At 34.5% G+C, this 15,864-nt stretch overlaps 1 protein-coding gene across 1 annotated transcript in view; it reads right to left on the reverse strand.

Annotated features, from left to right (window-relative positions):
• Positions 1 to 1,171: 1,171 nt before the first annotated feature.
• Positions 1,172 to 15,864, reverse strand: part of LOC126888321 (nuclear pore complex protein Nup160 homolog) — a 139,147-nt gene continuing 124,454 nt past the window's right edge. The window contains exons 20-23 of the mRNA XM_050656457.1: positions 15,023 to 15,205; positions 10,785 to 10,951; positions 5,426 to 5,665; positions 1,172 to 1,352 (exon numbers count right to left, since the gene is read on the reverse strand). Of these exons, the coding sequence (XP_050512414.1) occupies positions 1,221 to 1,352; positions 5,426 to 5,665; positions 10,785 to 10,951; positions 15,023 to 15,205 (722 nt within the window). The 3' untranslated portion in view covers positions 1,172 to 1,220. The remainder of the gene's footprint in view (positions 1,353 to 5,425; positions 5,666 to 10,784; positions 10,952 to 15,022; positions 15,206 to 15,864) is intronic.

The following is a 15,864-nucleotide window of genomic DNA, read 5'->3' on the forward strand; positions in this document are numbered from 1 at the left end:
ATACAATCATAAGATTCGATTCCAGCAATAAAATTGCTGGTAAACAACTTTTCCCAAAAATGGCCTATTCTCCGATAATTAGCCCAGACTAATACTATAAATTTCATTAATATAGGTTTAATAGATTTTGCAATCCAGCATTCGCAAAAAAATTCATTTTTTCACAATGTTGCAGCACAGGGAACGCAAAATTTTACGAAAACCTCCAAAAAATAAAGGAAGGATGAAAATTTGGCAATGGGTAGTTGAAATTGTCTATTATTATATTATAAGAAAAAGTTTACAATTCTACATCCCCTCCATTTTACAAAAATTGGAAAATACGGGGTGAAATTTTTTTCTCGGAGGTGAAAAAATATGCGTTCAAAATAAGTCCGGAATTGGATAAAATGACTAACTCTAACTGACTAATTCTAAGTAACTTTTGCTCTATAGAGTTTTTTTACTAAGTCAATACTTTTCGCGTTATTTGCGAATGAAGGTGTTCATTTTTAACCAAAAAAAATGTTTTTGGACCTTTTTTCGGATATAACTCAAAACGTAAGTATTTTAGCGAAAAAAATATTCTTAAAAATTATCTTAGCTTATAAAAAATTTGAAAAAAATGGTGTATGCGTGAGGTCTGCAGACCCAGTAAAAGCAGAGTTGCAGCTAATGAAATGTAGATTCTTCTTCGTCAAATTCCAAATCGAATATCTCAATGTGAAATAACCAAAAAACGGAGCACTTTTCGGGGAAAATTCATACTTCTGAGCTCGGCAACTTTTGAATGGTATAACCGATTTTCAAAATTAGACATCCGTTGGCAAGGTAATGATCAGTATTATCAGAAGCCGTAAAGATCGGACTTAAATTTTTGGGAGTTTTGGGGACGAGAACGAAAAACAGACCCTAAATGGGAAGGGCCGTATACTCCACACCCTTGGACCAAAATGGAGAGTTGACATATGGATGGGTGAGTCTTTTCCTAAGCTTTAACATGAGATTTGGTTCAATTTTCAATTCAGTCAGATTTGGAAAATCGAAAATTTCGTGTATATATAGTGTCGCTTGTAGGGTATTGTTGTTGGGGTTGTGCGGCACTGACGAGAACTGCCGTTCTCTGGTAATTTCTTCTAATTTTATGTTTGGTGTTGTCATCTGTCTATTGAAATCGGTAAATAAAAAAGTCTTTATTACTTAAAAGTATGTATTGTATAAAAAAAAGATTAAAGAAAGTATTATCTAGCATCTATTGAAAAAACATTCGTTCTAAGGGATCCTGATGTTAATTTTGTTTGACACATCTGGTTCGATACTCTGGTGGCAGTTTCTAAATATTTGGTAAACAATGTTTTCAAATTTTCATATTCCTAAAAAACAAAAAAATATTTAATATCGTACTGTCAGTGGTATCTCAATTTGATAATCTTTTGGAATAGTCATACTAAAGAAAAGATTAACAGATTTCTTAAATTAATGACTTTTTGATGTTTTTGTATAGGGTGTCCCAAAAGTGGCGAGACGGTCGAATATCTCGCGAAATATACACCGGATCAAAATACTGAAAAGTACGTTTTCAATATTTTTCAAAAATCTATCTAATGACAAGAAACACGACACCCGGGGGGTAACTTTAAAATCTTAAATAGGAATTGCTTACGCAAAAATAAGCAACTTTTATTCGAGACATTTTTTCGAATTGTGGATAGATGGCTCTATAAAAATGACGCATTTTTGTAATTAACTATTCTAAATGGGAAACCACAATTTAACTAAAAAAAAGATTTTATTGACGTTTCGACGTTCACATCGGACGTCGTTGTCAAATCATTAAAAATTTTAAATTGAAACGTTAATAATTTTTTTTTTTTTTTTGTTAAATTGTGGCTTATTTCCCATTTAGAATAGTTAATTATAATAATAGAATTTAACAGAATTATAGAAGTGGGAGAAATACCAGACGAATGGAGAAGCAGTATATTGGTACAGCTGGTTCCTAAAAAAAACTGATACGACTCTTAAAGCGTATTTTGTAGAAAATTGAGCAGTGTATTTTGAAGGATAAATACTTATAATTTACATACTGTCACTGTCACTGTCAAATCTTAAAATTTGCCAGATAACTTGAAGACATGAAGACCCTACGCTTTTGGAGAGATTATAATAGAATCCTTTTGAAGATGCGAAAACTGCAAGAATTCAAAATAATATCAAAATTTAGACCTTAATAATTACAATTTATGAATTAACATATTATGTAATCAGTTGTTTGTTGTTTGTTTGTTTATTTTATTATTTATATGTCATAATAAATATAATATAATGTCAAAACAATAAAATACACTGCTCAAAATGATCAAATCTTACTAAGAGTCGTATCAGTTTTTTTAGGAACCAGCTGTACCTGTTTACAAAAACAAATGAGATATACCAGACTGCTCAAACTAAATAGTCATAAAACTACGTAGTTATCCTATGAAAATATGGAAAAAGCAATAGACAAACGGATATGTGAAGACACCGAAATATCCGATAATCAGTTTGGCTTTGTGCTCTAGCTACACATTCCGCTCACCGGCAGGAACCGTACGCGCATCGAACCAGTCCCACTATGCTTCCACCACCATGGACGAGTGTTAGGAGATGAGGCCGCCCAAAATGGTCGTCGATCACAACACAAAATTGCGATCGAGACAATAGAAACTTAGTTCCACCCAGCGTACTGAGCTGAAAGAAACTCACCCGAGCCACCAGCCGGTGGCCACCCAGTTCCCAACGGATTGAGTTGGGAACAACCGCAGTGCTGCGACGTATTGAGCCGGAGCCTGCCACAGAGCGGTTCTGCATTGAAGGATAACTTCGTTGGCAGGTGCCAGTCGGATGTCGAGTCGTTGCTTGGGTATAAGTGTGTGGTTGTTGGATATTTTGATTCCGTGATTGCGAGACTGTGTGTAGTTATTCCGTATTGAGGAATAACGTGATTCCGGATTAGGGGAGTGCATATAGATTTTCACTTCGGAGAAAATCAAACAAGATAAAACTTTTTGTAATTTCATTAAGAAATGTTTAATAAACAACATATCAAAAAGTTCTACTCGAGAAGTGGGTGCTTCATTTTTTATTAAACAAAACAATTGCAAAAATAGATGTTTTTTTAAATAACTTCGAAAATATAAATGTTTGAAAAAAACTGACATGACCATTGATAAATTCAGAAAATTTTACAAAAAAAAACCTTATATAAAGATTTTTCTAAAATTAAATCTGTAGCTGGAAATTATTTTCCTAATTGTAGGTTTACCGCCAGAGGGCGTAATTGAATATAAAAAATTAAAAAATCAAAATTTTACAAAATTTCCCTAATGGAAGGGCACTGGAAATCCGATCATCGTATTCTTCATAAAATTTTGCGCATATTTGATTTCACAAGTTTAAGTCTATATTTGCAAATAAGATTAAGTCTATATTTTCAAAGAAGAGGTGGGAGTGAGTGAGAACCTTGTTATGAAAAAATGGCTGTAAGTAGAATTCTGCTAAATAGAATTTTGCAAACTTGGTCTTGTTAAAAACAGCTCTTTTTCGTCAATGTAAGAGTTATAATTTCGAAACAGTCTATTAAGTAATATGCCAGCTAGGAGGCGTTATTTAATTATTTTCAGAAATCTAGTTTTCTTTGGAAAATATTAATAACAAGTATGCAGTTTTAATCCTGTGTTACAAAATTAGATCAAATTAGCAGCAGAATAGCGAAAACCGCATGTTGATACCTTTTTTCTGTCTCGAGATATCTTAAGAAACGTGTAAATTTTAAACCTAACCGTTACTGTCACCGGTAAACGAAGTTAAGGAAAGGTAGTGTGCTGTGGAAAAAACAAAGAAACATTTTCCAGATCTCAACGTATATAATTAATTAAAACAACAATAAGACAAACAACACTATAAATTATAACAAAGAAATAACAACAACTACTTAATGACGACTTAAATGTTCAAATTATTGACCATCATTTTTGATTTAAGCATTTACTCTTTCAAAAGTAGATTGAACAGCAGTCTTAATTTCTGCTCTCGAAATGCTTTGAATGGGGTTTCGTATTCTATGGATCACTTTTTCTCGAATAGGCCTAGATGCAAAAACAAGGTCTTTAATCCGTCCCCATACCTAAATAAAAGTGAAATACCAAACCGCCCCCACACCAAACAGTTGTGGTAATAGTCAGATAATTGGACCCTTTCTTTTCGATAATGCTATTATTGGTGAACGCTATCTAATTTTTTTAAGGAATCTTCTTCTGGAAGATGTACCGCTAGCAGTTCGTAGGTCCATGTTGTTTCAGCACGATGGTTGTCCCGCGCATTTTTCCAGAGTAGTAAGAGATTTTTTAGATGGGTCATTGGCTGATAGATGGATAGGACGTGGAAGCCTATTTTTTGGCTAGCTAGATCACCAGATTTAACTGTTTTAGACTTTTATTTATGGGGACGGATTAAAGACCTTGTTTTTGCCGCTAGGCCCACTACTCGAGAAAACATTATCCAGAGAGTAGGAAACGCCATGCAAAGCAATGCGAGAGCAGAAATTGAGACTGCTGTTCAATATACTCTTACAGAGTAAATACTTGCATCGAAAATTATGGGCCATAATTTGAACATTCAAGTCGTCACTAAGTAGTTGTTTTTATTTCTTTGTTAGATTTTATAGTGTTGTTTGTCCTATTGTTGTTTTAATTAATACACGTTGACATCTAAAACATGTTTCTTTGTTTTTTCCACAGCACACTACCTTTCCCTAACTTCGTTTACCGGTGACAGTAACAGTTATGTTTAAAATTTACACATTTGTTAAGATATCTCGAGATAGAAAAAAGGTATCGACATGCGGTTTTCGATATTCTGTTCTAATTTGATCTAATTTTGTAATAAAGGATTAAAAATACATACTTGTATTTAATATTTTCCAAAGAAATCTAGATTTCTGAAAATAATTAAATAACGCCTCCTAGCTGGCATATTACTTAATAGACTGTTTCTAAATTATAACTCTTACATTGACGAAAAAGAGCTGTTTTCAACAAGACCAAGTTTGCAAAATTCGATTTAGCAGAACCGGACTTACAGCCATTTTTTCATAACAAGGTTCCCACTCACCCCCACCTCTTATTTGCAAAGGTAGACTTAAACTTGTAAAATCAAATATGCGCAGAATTTTATGAAGAATACGACAATCGGATTTCCAGTGCCCTTTTGTTCGGCAAATTTTGTAAAATTTTGATTTTTTAATTTTTGATATTCAATTACGCCCTCTAGCGGTGAACCTACAATTATGAAAATAATTTCCAGGCTTTTCTCGAGGCAACTTTTGTTATAAATATCTTTTTCTCAAAGTTGTACTATAAACGGTTCCTGAGATACCCGGTACAATTAATGGAGATAAATAATTTACCTTCAGATAAGGTTGCTCCAGACTCATGGAATTCTGTATTTTTAATTCGTCAATTAACCTTTGGATGGCGTAGACAGGTAAACAAAAAGCAGGTGACGTTGGAGCTAGAGGTTGTGTAAAACCGAAAAATTCTTTACCATAACCCATTGCAGATAGTATATACTCGCTGGTAAATTCAATTGCTTCTTCTAATCTTCCGGAACCATGTAATAATCTTAAAAACTCGGCAGGATTTCGAACCTTGAAAATAAATATAAAGTTTAGACTGTCACTAAGAATAATAAAAAAAAAGAAACATATATTGCAACAGATTCCAAAATAATCGGATAATTTAACAATAGCAATAATGGATCATTTGATGATGCATTTTATTTTAAATTTATATAAATATAGCTATTAACCCTTTCAGTAATGCAGAGTTTCAAGTTTTCAATATATAGCGTGATCAATTTTTAATTTTGTTCTGAAGCTATTTTAATATATTGTATTTTGAGAAGAGAACGATTTCCGAAGTGGAAATTTAAACGTCAAATAAGCTCATTTTAAAATAAAATGGTGGTATTTACTATTTTATTTACAAAAATAGTTAATTTCAATTTTTATTATTTCTGTAATGCTATAATTTATTTCATGTGTTCCATAAAAAGACACAAACAATGGGTGCGTTCGGACGACCAAAGCGGATGGTCGGACCAAAGCGGACTGATTTTATTTTCATTGTACCCTGTGTACGCAACATTTTGAGCATAATTTTAATTAGCATTTGTGTATTTTTTACACTATTACATCACTTTATTTTCAGTTCCTTTTTTGATTACGTTTATTTTATAAGTTAGGAAAGAATCTAACGTTGGTGTGCGTCTTTAATGGGTGAAACAGAACCGCATTTAATATGCATTTAAAACGATATAAAAGATATAGAAATGCCGGGCCTCCAAACAAATTCGTTTCGTAGGTATGTCTATGTCAGAACAGCGTTGCCAAAGTAGAAAATTAACACAAGAAATTAACAAAATAGAAAAACTAATAAATTTATTTAAAATAGAAGAAGTAAGAAGAAGAAAAAATAATAAATATAATAAACAAATTATTTAAAAGAAAAAAACTTCAGTAAAAAAATTTTGTTTTCGCCCATTTTAGAAAATGTGAAAACGTTGAAGTATCCCTCCCTGTCTATCCCAGAGACTTTGTAAACACAACTACTCCGTCATTAGACCAGATAGAAAGACAAATGAGGTGTCGAATGAAAGCCTATAACCCAAGTATGGTATTAAAGGTAAGAAATTTGACCTCGCACTTCCGGCTATAGAGTTGCAATTGGAAGTAATGTTTTAAAGTCACCGATTTAGTACAAGCGATATATTATTCGACGCGCCTTACAAAATACAGTGACTCCAACTTTAGTTTTTGTATTTAAATTAGTGATTGGTGTTTCAACTTTCGTTTGGTCAACTTCTAATCATAAAACCTTTTTTTTTTAGATGGGTAGATGTAAAGATCCGTCGGTTGCCCAAATTTCTTTTGTTATAGACCATATTAGGTACACGACTCTCAATTAGAGGGAGAAACGACTGGGTAAGATCAAAAACAAAAGTCGAGGATTAACTATTTTGATTGGGAAATAAGCCACAATTAAATTGAAAAATAATTTTATTAACGTTTCGACGCCCAAATCGGATGTCGTTGTCAAAATATGACAAATTAAACAAAAATGTTGTTGCTCAGTAAAAAATTCTTCTAATAATTTATTTAATCTGACTCATTTATATCGGCAATTTATACATATACAGGGTGTCCCCGAAAATAGTGCGTTCCTTAAAGGTATAGGTAGAAGGCACCATGTAGAGCAAAAAAGTCCTTATAACATTTTTTTTTTCTAAATGCAACCGTTTGGCTAAAAAACCAAAATACATTTTGGTATGCAAATTGAAATCTGACAACTATGTATACAAAAATCTAAACATAGACAATCACAATTCAAAAATAGTTGCAGCATTTTAGTCATAAATATTTACATTAAACCCTGTCTTCATCCTAAACAAACAAACAAATTCTTGTTTTGTTGGATTTTCAAACATGGGGTGGTACAATTATTTTGCAGGTGTACCTGTCTGACAGTCTACATTTTTGTGGTGTCAATAAACTAAATCACAAACAGTTCTTGTACAGTGATTCCAAATTAGTTAATTCTATGAAAATAAAAGTTCGCTTATATGGCGAACAATGTAATTTTTTTTTTGAAACGGTTAACTTTAGAAAAAAATGTTGTAGGACTCTTTTGTTCTACATTGTGTATTATATCCATACCTTAAAGGAACGCACTATTTTCGGGGACACCCTGTATTATACATTTTAAAGTATAAGACTTTAAAATGATATTGCCAATATTTATGAGTTGCGTTATATTATTTATTGCCAATATTTTGACGACATCCGATTTGGGCGTTGAAACGTTAATAAAATTATTTTTTCAATTTATTTGTGGCTTATTTCCCAATCAAAATAGTTAATTATCAAAATGCCACAAGGAAATAGCTTCAAAAGTCGAGGAGATCACAACAAAAATTGCCAAACTAAAATGGAGCTTCGCAGGCTACACTGTTAGAAAAAAGACCAAAGTTAAACGACCAAGAGGAAGACCACAGATGGGATGGATATGACATAAAAAAATAGCCGGAACAAATTGGAAGTAAATATCATGTTCAAGATAGATATCGATGGAAGGAGCTGGTAGAGGTAGAAGTCCAAAAATAAACGACAGAAGGCTAAGACGTCCAGGCGAAAAACATGAGAAGGGATGTGTAATAAAAAGAATTATATCAGTAATCGTCAGGTCTGCAGTGAGTGTGTAATAGTGAGTAATATAAAGAATTATATCAGTAATCGTCAGGTCTGTAGTGAGTGTGTAATAGTCTAGTCGCAACATAGGGGGTCTCGTGGACACTTTTGGTTTGCCGCGATTTGATGGTGGTATTATAGGTTTTTTGGGTCGCTGAATCCAATGGAAGTGGTCTGGAAGCCCAAATGTGGTGCGTTTAATTGTTATTAACAAATTATGATAAAATTAGGTGTTTTTCGGGAATTATTACAAGCCCTGTAAATAAATTGATAGTTTTAAGGTCTTCTCTGGTGTATTTTTGGTCGCTAAATCGAATGCGACTAGTCGCGATTACTCAAAATGTGCTCTTATTTTGTTAATAACAAAATAATTGTTTATTCGCCAAAAAGCTCGAAATCTACAGCAAGTTTGTAGTCTTTTTCATAGTATTTTTATACGCTAAATCGATTGTCACTAGTCGTGATAGATTAAACCACGTTCCGACTTTGTTATTAATAAATTATTGCAAAAATAACGGTTTATAGTACGTTTACTCACGGTTTTTGCTCTAAACTTAAAAAAAAATGATATGACATGAAATTTGGCATGCACGTAGCTAACATATCAAACAAAACAAGTGATATTGTGCCGATGTGTGCTTTTACCCTGGGGGTGAGTTTCATCCCGTTTCGAGGGTGAAAGAAGAAACCTTTAAAATAAGTCCGGAATTGGATAAACTGATTAATTCTAAGCAACGTTTGTTCTATACAGTTTTTTCACCAAGTCAATACTTTTCGAGTTATTTGCGAGTGAATATGTTCATTTTTCAACAAAAAAACCAAATAACTTGAAAAGTATTGACTATAAACCGTTATTTTTGCAATAATTTATTAATAACAAAGTCGGAATGTAGTTTAAGCTATCATGACTAGCGGCAATCGATTTAGCGTATAAAAATACTATGAAAACGACTACAAACTTGCTGTAGATAGCGCATTTCGAGCTTTTCGGCGAATAAACAATTATTTTGTCATTAACAAAATAAGAACACATTTTGAGTAATCGCGACTAGTCGCATTCGATTCAGCGACCAAAAATACACCAGAGAAGACCTTAACACTATCAATTTATTTACAGTGCTTCTAATAATTCCTGAAAAACACCTAATTTTACCATAATTTGTTAATAACAATTAAACGCACCACATTTGGGCTTCCAGACTACTTCCATTGGATTCAGCGACCCAAAAAACCTATAATACCACCAACAAATCACGGCGAACTAAAAGTGTCCACGGGACCCCCTATGTTGCGACTAGACTATAAAGGAATGGGACGTTTATATTTGGTAGAAGGAACCGTGCGACCGAAGCAGTTTAAAAGAGTCTTGTAGACAAAACTGGTTCCACAAATGATCGAATGATTTGGTAATGATCACAAGGTCTTTATCCAGGATAGAGCACCTTGCCATACGGCTAATAGCATTAAAACATTTTTTGTAGGACAAGAAATTCCTCTATTGCCGTGGCTCAGCAATTCATCAGGCATGAACCCCACCGAAAATGTCTAATGGAGTGTCTAAAAAGGAAATTCGCCGAGGAAGTAATAACAAACAAAGTTCAGTTGATAGAGAGAATTATTTTTCATTGGAACCATAATGCCCATTTAAAATAAATAGTAGCAAGATGAATAGATAACATAACTATAAGAGTTGCTGCACTTTTTCAAACCAAGGGTTGCTTAACAAAATATTAGTATTGTAGTAAAATTATGTGATAATTTATATAATCCTCTTATATGTAGCTGACATAAATGTAGTTATAATTTTCATAAATTATGAAATAAAGAAAACCACAATTTAATATACCGGGTGGAGAATCGTAATACGGGCCATAGGAAACTCAATGTAAAATTCTAAACTGTTGAATTCCTGCTTCCCTAATTATTTTACATCAAACGTCACGAGAAGCTATCTGTAGAGGATTGAAATCTGTATTAAAAACAAAAGTTAAAATTGTTCTACGACGTAAACACATTCCAGAATTTTGAAAAATGTAATACATTTTAAAAATTTAAAAAATAGGCCACACACTTACTATTTAACTGACATTCCGTACACTATTGACTGAATAAAACATCTATAGTATTAATAATTTCTCACCAACTGAGGATATCTCATGAACTTTATTGTTTTTTAAACAATAAATGATAAAATAAAAATATTGACAGTTTAAATATTGTTAATATAATAACTTCATTGTGACCAAACGCACCCGTTATACACATTATTTTAATACACATAATTTTAACATTTGTTTTCAATACAGATTTCAATCCTCTACAAATAGTTTGCCATGCCTTTTGAAATAAAATAATTAGAGAAGCAGTAATTCAAGAGTTTAAAATTTTACATTAAGTTTCCTATGGCTCGTTTTCCAATTCACAACCCTGTATCTTGCAAACGCTGTATCTATCGTTTCATCTGCAAACCCATCAGAATGACATTCAGACAGTTAAGTTAAAGATAAAAATGTATACATACCTTGTAAGAAGCTACAAGCCAATGGGGAAAATATACTCTCATACCTATAATCTTTTTGCAAACCACATAATGTAGCGTAGTCATGCAAGGTTTTTCATATTTTTCCAAGCAATCCTGTAGGAACTGCCAAACTACATCAGCTGCACTATCCCTATTAACTGGAAGATCTAAAACAAAACTGTATTAGTAAACAAAAGCAAAAACAAAACCAGGGCGACAGTCTCTCACCTAAATTATTTATAACGGTCCTCGAATACGCCTTTAAAATGCTAGTGTGAAAATAGAGGAATAAAAAAGACAGGGAAATGCTCAATCATCTGCGTTTTGCCGACGATATAGTACTTATTACCGAAGATCTGGGTGAAGCACAACAAATTCTACAAGAATTAGAAAACGTATCTTCAGACCAAATTTATTTCAGAATAAGCAGACCTGTGAAATTCAACAACGAATAACACTTGCTTGGGCGGTGTATGGTTCACTAAGAGACATCTTTCTTCTTCTTCTTGATGTGCCTATCCGTGACGAATGTTGGCGATCATCATGGCAATCTTCACTTTATCTGCAGCAACGGGGAAAAGATGCACAGATGTTGTGTTGAACCAGGTTCTGAGGTTCTTTAACCAGGATGTTCTTCTTCTTCCTGGACCTCGCTTTCCAAATATTTTTCCTTGCAGGATGGCTTGTAGGAGGGCATATCTGGATTCATTTCGCATAATGTGTCCAAAGTATTCCAACTTTCGAGATTTGATGGTGGTTAGTATTTCTCGGTTCTTCCCCATTTTTCTAAGAACCTCCTCATTTGTGACCCGATCAGTCCATGGGATTTTAAGAATTCTCCAATATAGCCACATCTCAAATGCTTCCAATTTTCGGCACATATCCTCGTTCAAGGTCCATGATTCAACACCATAAAAAAGGACAGAGAAGACGTAACATCTCAGCATTCTTACTTTTATACCAAGAGAAAGGTTGTGGCTCTTGAAAAACGCCCCCATACGGTTGAAGATTGATCTAGCTTTTCCGATGCGCGCTCTTATTTCTTGGTTATTGGTCCATTCTTCATTTATTATGGTGCCGAGGTAGTTGTAGTGCCTCACTCTTTCTACAGGGGTTTGGTTGATATAGAGTTGACCATCTATTATCTTTTTCTTGCTGACGATCATAAGCTTTGTTTTCTTTACGTTTATATTGAGTCCATATTTTTGACTGTAGTAAGTGATTTTGTCCATGAGGACTTGTAGGTCTTCTAGGTTGTCCGCAAATACTATGGTGTCATCTGCATACCTGATATTATTTAGCCGGTACCCGTTTAGTAGAATACCTTTTTCAGTTTCGTGCAAAGCTTCGATAAATATTTTTTCAGAGTAAAGATTGAAAATTAGGGACAAAATGCAGCCTTGCCTCACTCCACGCATGATTTTGACATATTCGGTGAGTTCACCGTCAACTCTGAGGTTTGCAGTCTGATTCCAGTAAAGGTTTCTAATTATTTTCAGATCTTGGTTGTTAATTCCTGCTTCTTTTAGTATTTGCATCATCTTGGCGTGTTGTACTCGATCAAACGCCTTCTCGTAATCAACCAGACATGCGTATATGTCGCAATTTACGTCTCTGCATCTCTGGAATAAGACTTGTATTGAAAACAAAGCCTCTCTCGTACCAACAGCATTTATGAACCCGAACTGGTTGGGCGAAATTTGACTTTCACATAGCTTGTAAATTCTCGTATGGATTACCTTTAGGAACAATTTTAGGAGATGACTCATCAGGCTTATCGTACGGTATTCTTCGCACTTTTTGGCTCCTGGTTTTTTTGGAAGTGCAATAAACTCAGACTTCAGCCATTCTGTTGGTATTTGTCCACAGTTGTATATGTTGTTGAACATCTTTGTGATTATTGCTATTGATTCGTTGTCCATCAGTTTGAGTAGTTCTGCTTGTATATTATCGGGACCTGCTGCTTTGCCATCCTTTACCTCTTCTTCTAGCTCAAAGGTGTTATCTCTTTGGTCTTCAAATAGTTTTTCTAGATATTTTTTCCACGTTCTAATTTTACTCTGTTTATCTAAGATGATGTTTCCGTCAGAATCAGTTAGATTTCCTCTCTGTCTCCGTCTTAGTCCACCTGTGAGTTCTTTAACTTTCCTACGTACATTGTGACTATCGTACTTTGATTGTAGAATCTCAATTTCTTGGCATCTCTCGATTGCTTCTTTTTCTTTCGCTTCTCTAATTTTCCTTCTTATTGATATATTGATTGTTTTGTATGTGTCGGGGTCATATTTTGCATTTCTTCTTTCGTCCATTAGTTTCAGGATCTCATCTGTCATCCATGATTTCTTCTTGGTTAATTTATCTGCCTTTAAGTGTCTATCCTTTACATTTTGAACTGTTTCGGTCATCTGTTTGATCATTTGTTCTTCGTTCGATGCGTCCCTAATTGCAGTCACTTGCTCGTTTAACGTGGCTTGGACCCTCATTTTCGTGTCAGGGTCTTTTAGCATACGTAGGTCGTATGATTGTGGATTCTATTTCTGCACTATTTTGAGTTTGACGCGAAATACTCCCACCAGTGGAACGTGGTCCGTCTCTAAGTCTGCTCCAGGATAAGTCTTGACAGATGTAAAGCTGTTTCGGAATCTTTTGTTTACTAAAATGTAATCTATTTGATTTCTAATAATTCTCCCGGGTTTGTCTTGAGGGGATTTCCATGTGTACAGCTTTCGAGGTGGTAATTGGAAAAATGTGTTAGTGACAACGAGTTCTGAGACTTCTGCGAATTTTTCTAGGAGGTCTCCTCTGTCGTTTCTGACTCAAAGTACATGTGCGCCGATGTACTGCGTCTTATCTCCAGCTCCAATATTGGCATTAAAGTCTCCCATAACGATAAGAACTTCCTGTCGTGGAATTTTCTGTATAATTCTGTTGATTTTCTCATAAAACTCAATAGCTTCTTCCTCTTCTTTGTCTGCAGTGGGAGCATAAACTTGGATAATATTTATATTGACGGGGTTGGCTTGTACTTGTAGTAACATCACTCTCTCTGATATTGGCGTAAAGTTAGTAACGCATTTGGCAACTTTGCTTGATACGATAAATCCGACTCCATATTCATGTGATCCATCACTTTTTCCCGAGTAGTATACCTTGTGATTTTCCACTTGTATTTCCCCAGAATCTGGCCATCTCATTTCTGCTATTCCCATGATTTCAATATGCATTCTCTTCATCTCCTGTATTGCATTATTGATTTTTCCTGCTTTATATAAGGTTTTGACATTCCATGTACAGATCTTGATATTCTTTCTGCACTTCAATTTATTATCTTGTGATGAATTCAAAACTGTCCTCCCCGGAGAACCGATCGGAGGACTTACTCCGGAATTTATTTTAGTGTTGAGCATTACCATGATTGATTGACTAGGGCGTATCGCTCTGGATCATTAATGGGGTGTTTGCCCTACTTGTGCTTCCCCATCCTTATACCGTTGACCAAATATTTGGTCCAAATATTTGGAACATCTTTAAGAGCAACATTTGACCAATGCGTTCTTCCTATAATGGCATACGGAGCAGAAACTCTCGCCCTCACAAAAACAACAGCACTAAAAATGCGACTGGCACAAAGGCGCATGGAAAGATTGATTCTCAGCGTTACAAAAAAAGACAAAATAAGGAATCAAGGCCTAAGGAAAAGAACAGGTATCACTGATGTCGTCGAACGTATAGCCTAGCTGAAATGGAATTCGGTAGGTCACATAGCGAGACTAAAAGACTCAAGATGGACCAGAAAGCTAATTGACTGGCGCTCAAGAGAAGACGAACGCAGCAGAGGACGACCCCCAACCCGCTGGATGGACGACATTAAACGAATATCCAAGAAATAGCAACAAGACGTACAGAACCGTGAAGAGTGGTGAAAAATTATGGTGGAGTAAACAAGAGATTACTTTACTTTAAAATTGAGGCGCTCAGAGCAACAGTGGCCTAACTGCAAAAACGAAATTTTGAGATATGCAAATGCAATCTTTGCATTAGTATTTCCATTATGCTTATGGGATAGCGCTACAAATTATGTAGCGGCATTTAGCCAAATATAGAGGTAGGTTGTGTAGACCCTTGTTAATCCGAAGATTTAATTAATGTTGCTGCTTTTATTGATATAATAATCTAAAAACGCCCAATTGTGGCTTAGGCCACTGCTACTCTAAGCGCCTCAATTAGGACAACCTTACCTTGCAAATCGTTTTCTACCAGCCAGTTCCAAGCACTGGGATTTTCTTCTTCCGTCAATGAGACACAGTTCTTTGTTAGTACTTCGAAAATGCTTGCATATGACAATTCAAACGTCGTGCAAATATCTAAGGCAGTTTTGAATAAACCGGCAGTATTTAATAATGTTACCAATTCCACAGGAGCTAAAATAATTATTATATAGTTAATTCAATAAAAGAAATCATTCTCGTCGACTGAATAATTAGTGTATATTGAATGTTCAAAAAATATACTGACGATTATCCACACTAATTTAAGTGGCGTCAAGAATATGAATATTGTGGACAAATGTGCAAGAAACATTTGCTGTGAATAGTCTAAGAGCTAGTGAAGACGATTATCCACACTAATTTAAGTGGCGTCAAGAATATGAATATTGTGGACAAATGTGCAAGAAACATTTGCTGTGAATAGTCTAAGAGCTAGTGAACCCTCCGACTAACGGTCGTCCTGTAAGGCTAGAAATTTGTCTAGTGATAATTTATAGCACACCAAGGCTAAAAACCATGACCTGGCAGGCAGCAGCGGTGCACGTGTATCTACCAGGTGAATTGAAAAGTGCAAATTTAGGGGGTAAAATAAACTTTCTCCTGTAAGGTTTAAATTTAAGTATGTGTTTGAGTAAGTCATTTAGAAGAAATGTGTACAATGACAGGCGATTTTGAAGAGCATAAGACCTTGCCAGGCGAGGGGAAAGATTAGGGGTTTTTCCTAAAATTATTCTTTTTGCACCGAATAATTTTTTTTAGGTTTTTTAAATCATTCCAAACAAAAAAGGTCTTTACGTGATTTTTCTCTTAAG

This window comes from Diabrotica virgifera, chromosome 7 (genome assembly GCF_917563875.1).
Source record: "Diabrotica virgifera virgifera chromosome 7, PGI_DIABVI_V3a".
NCBI lineage: Eukaryota > Metazoa > Arthropoda > Insecta > Coleoptera > Chrysomelidae > Diabrotica > Diabrotica virgifera.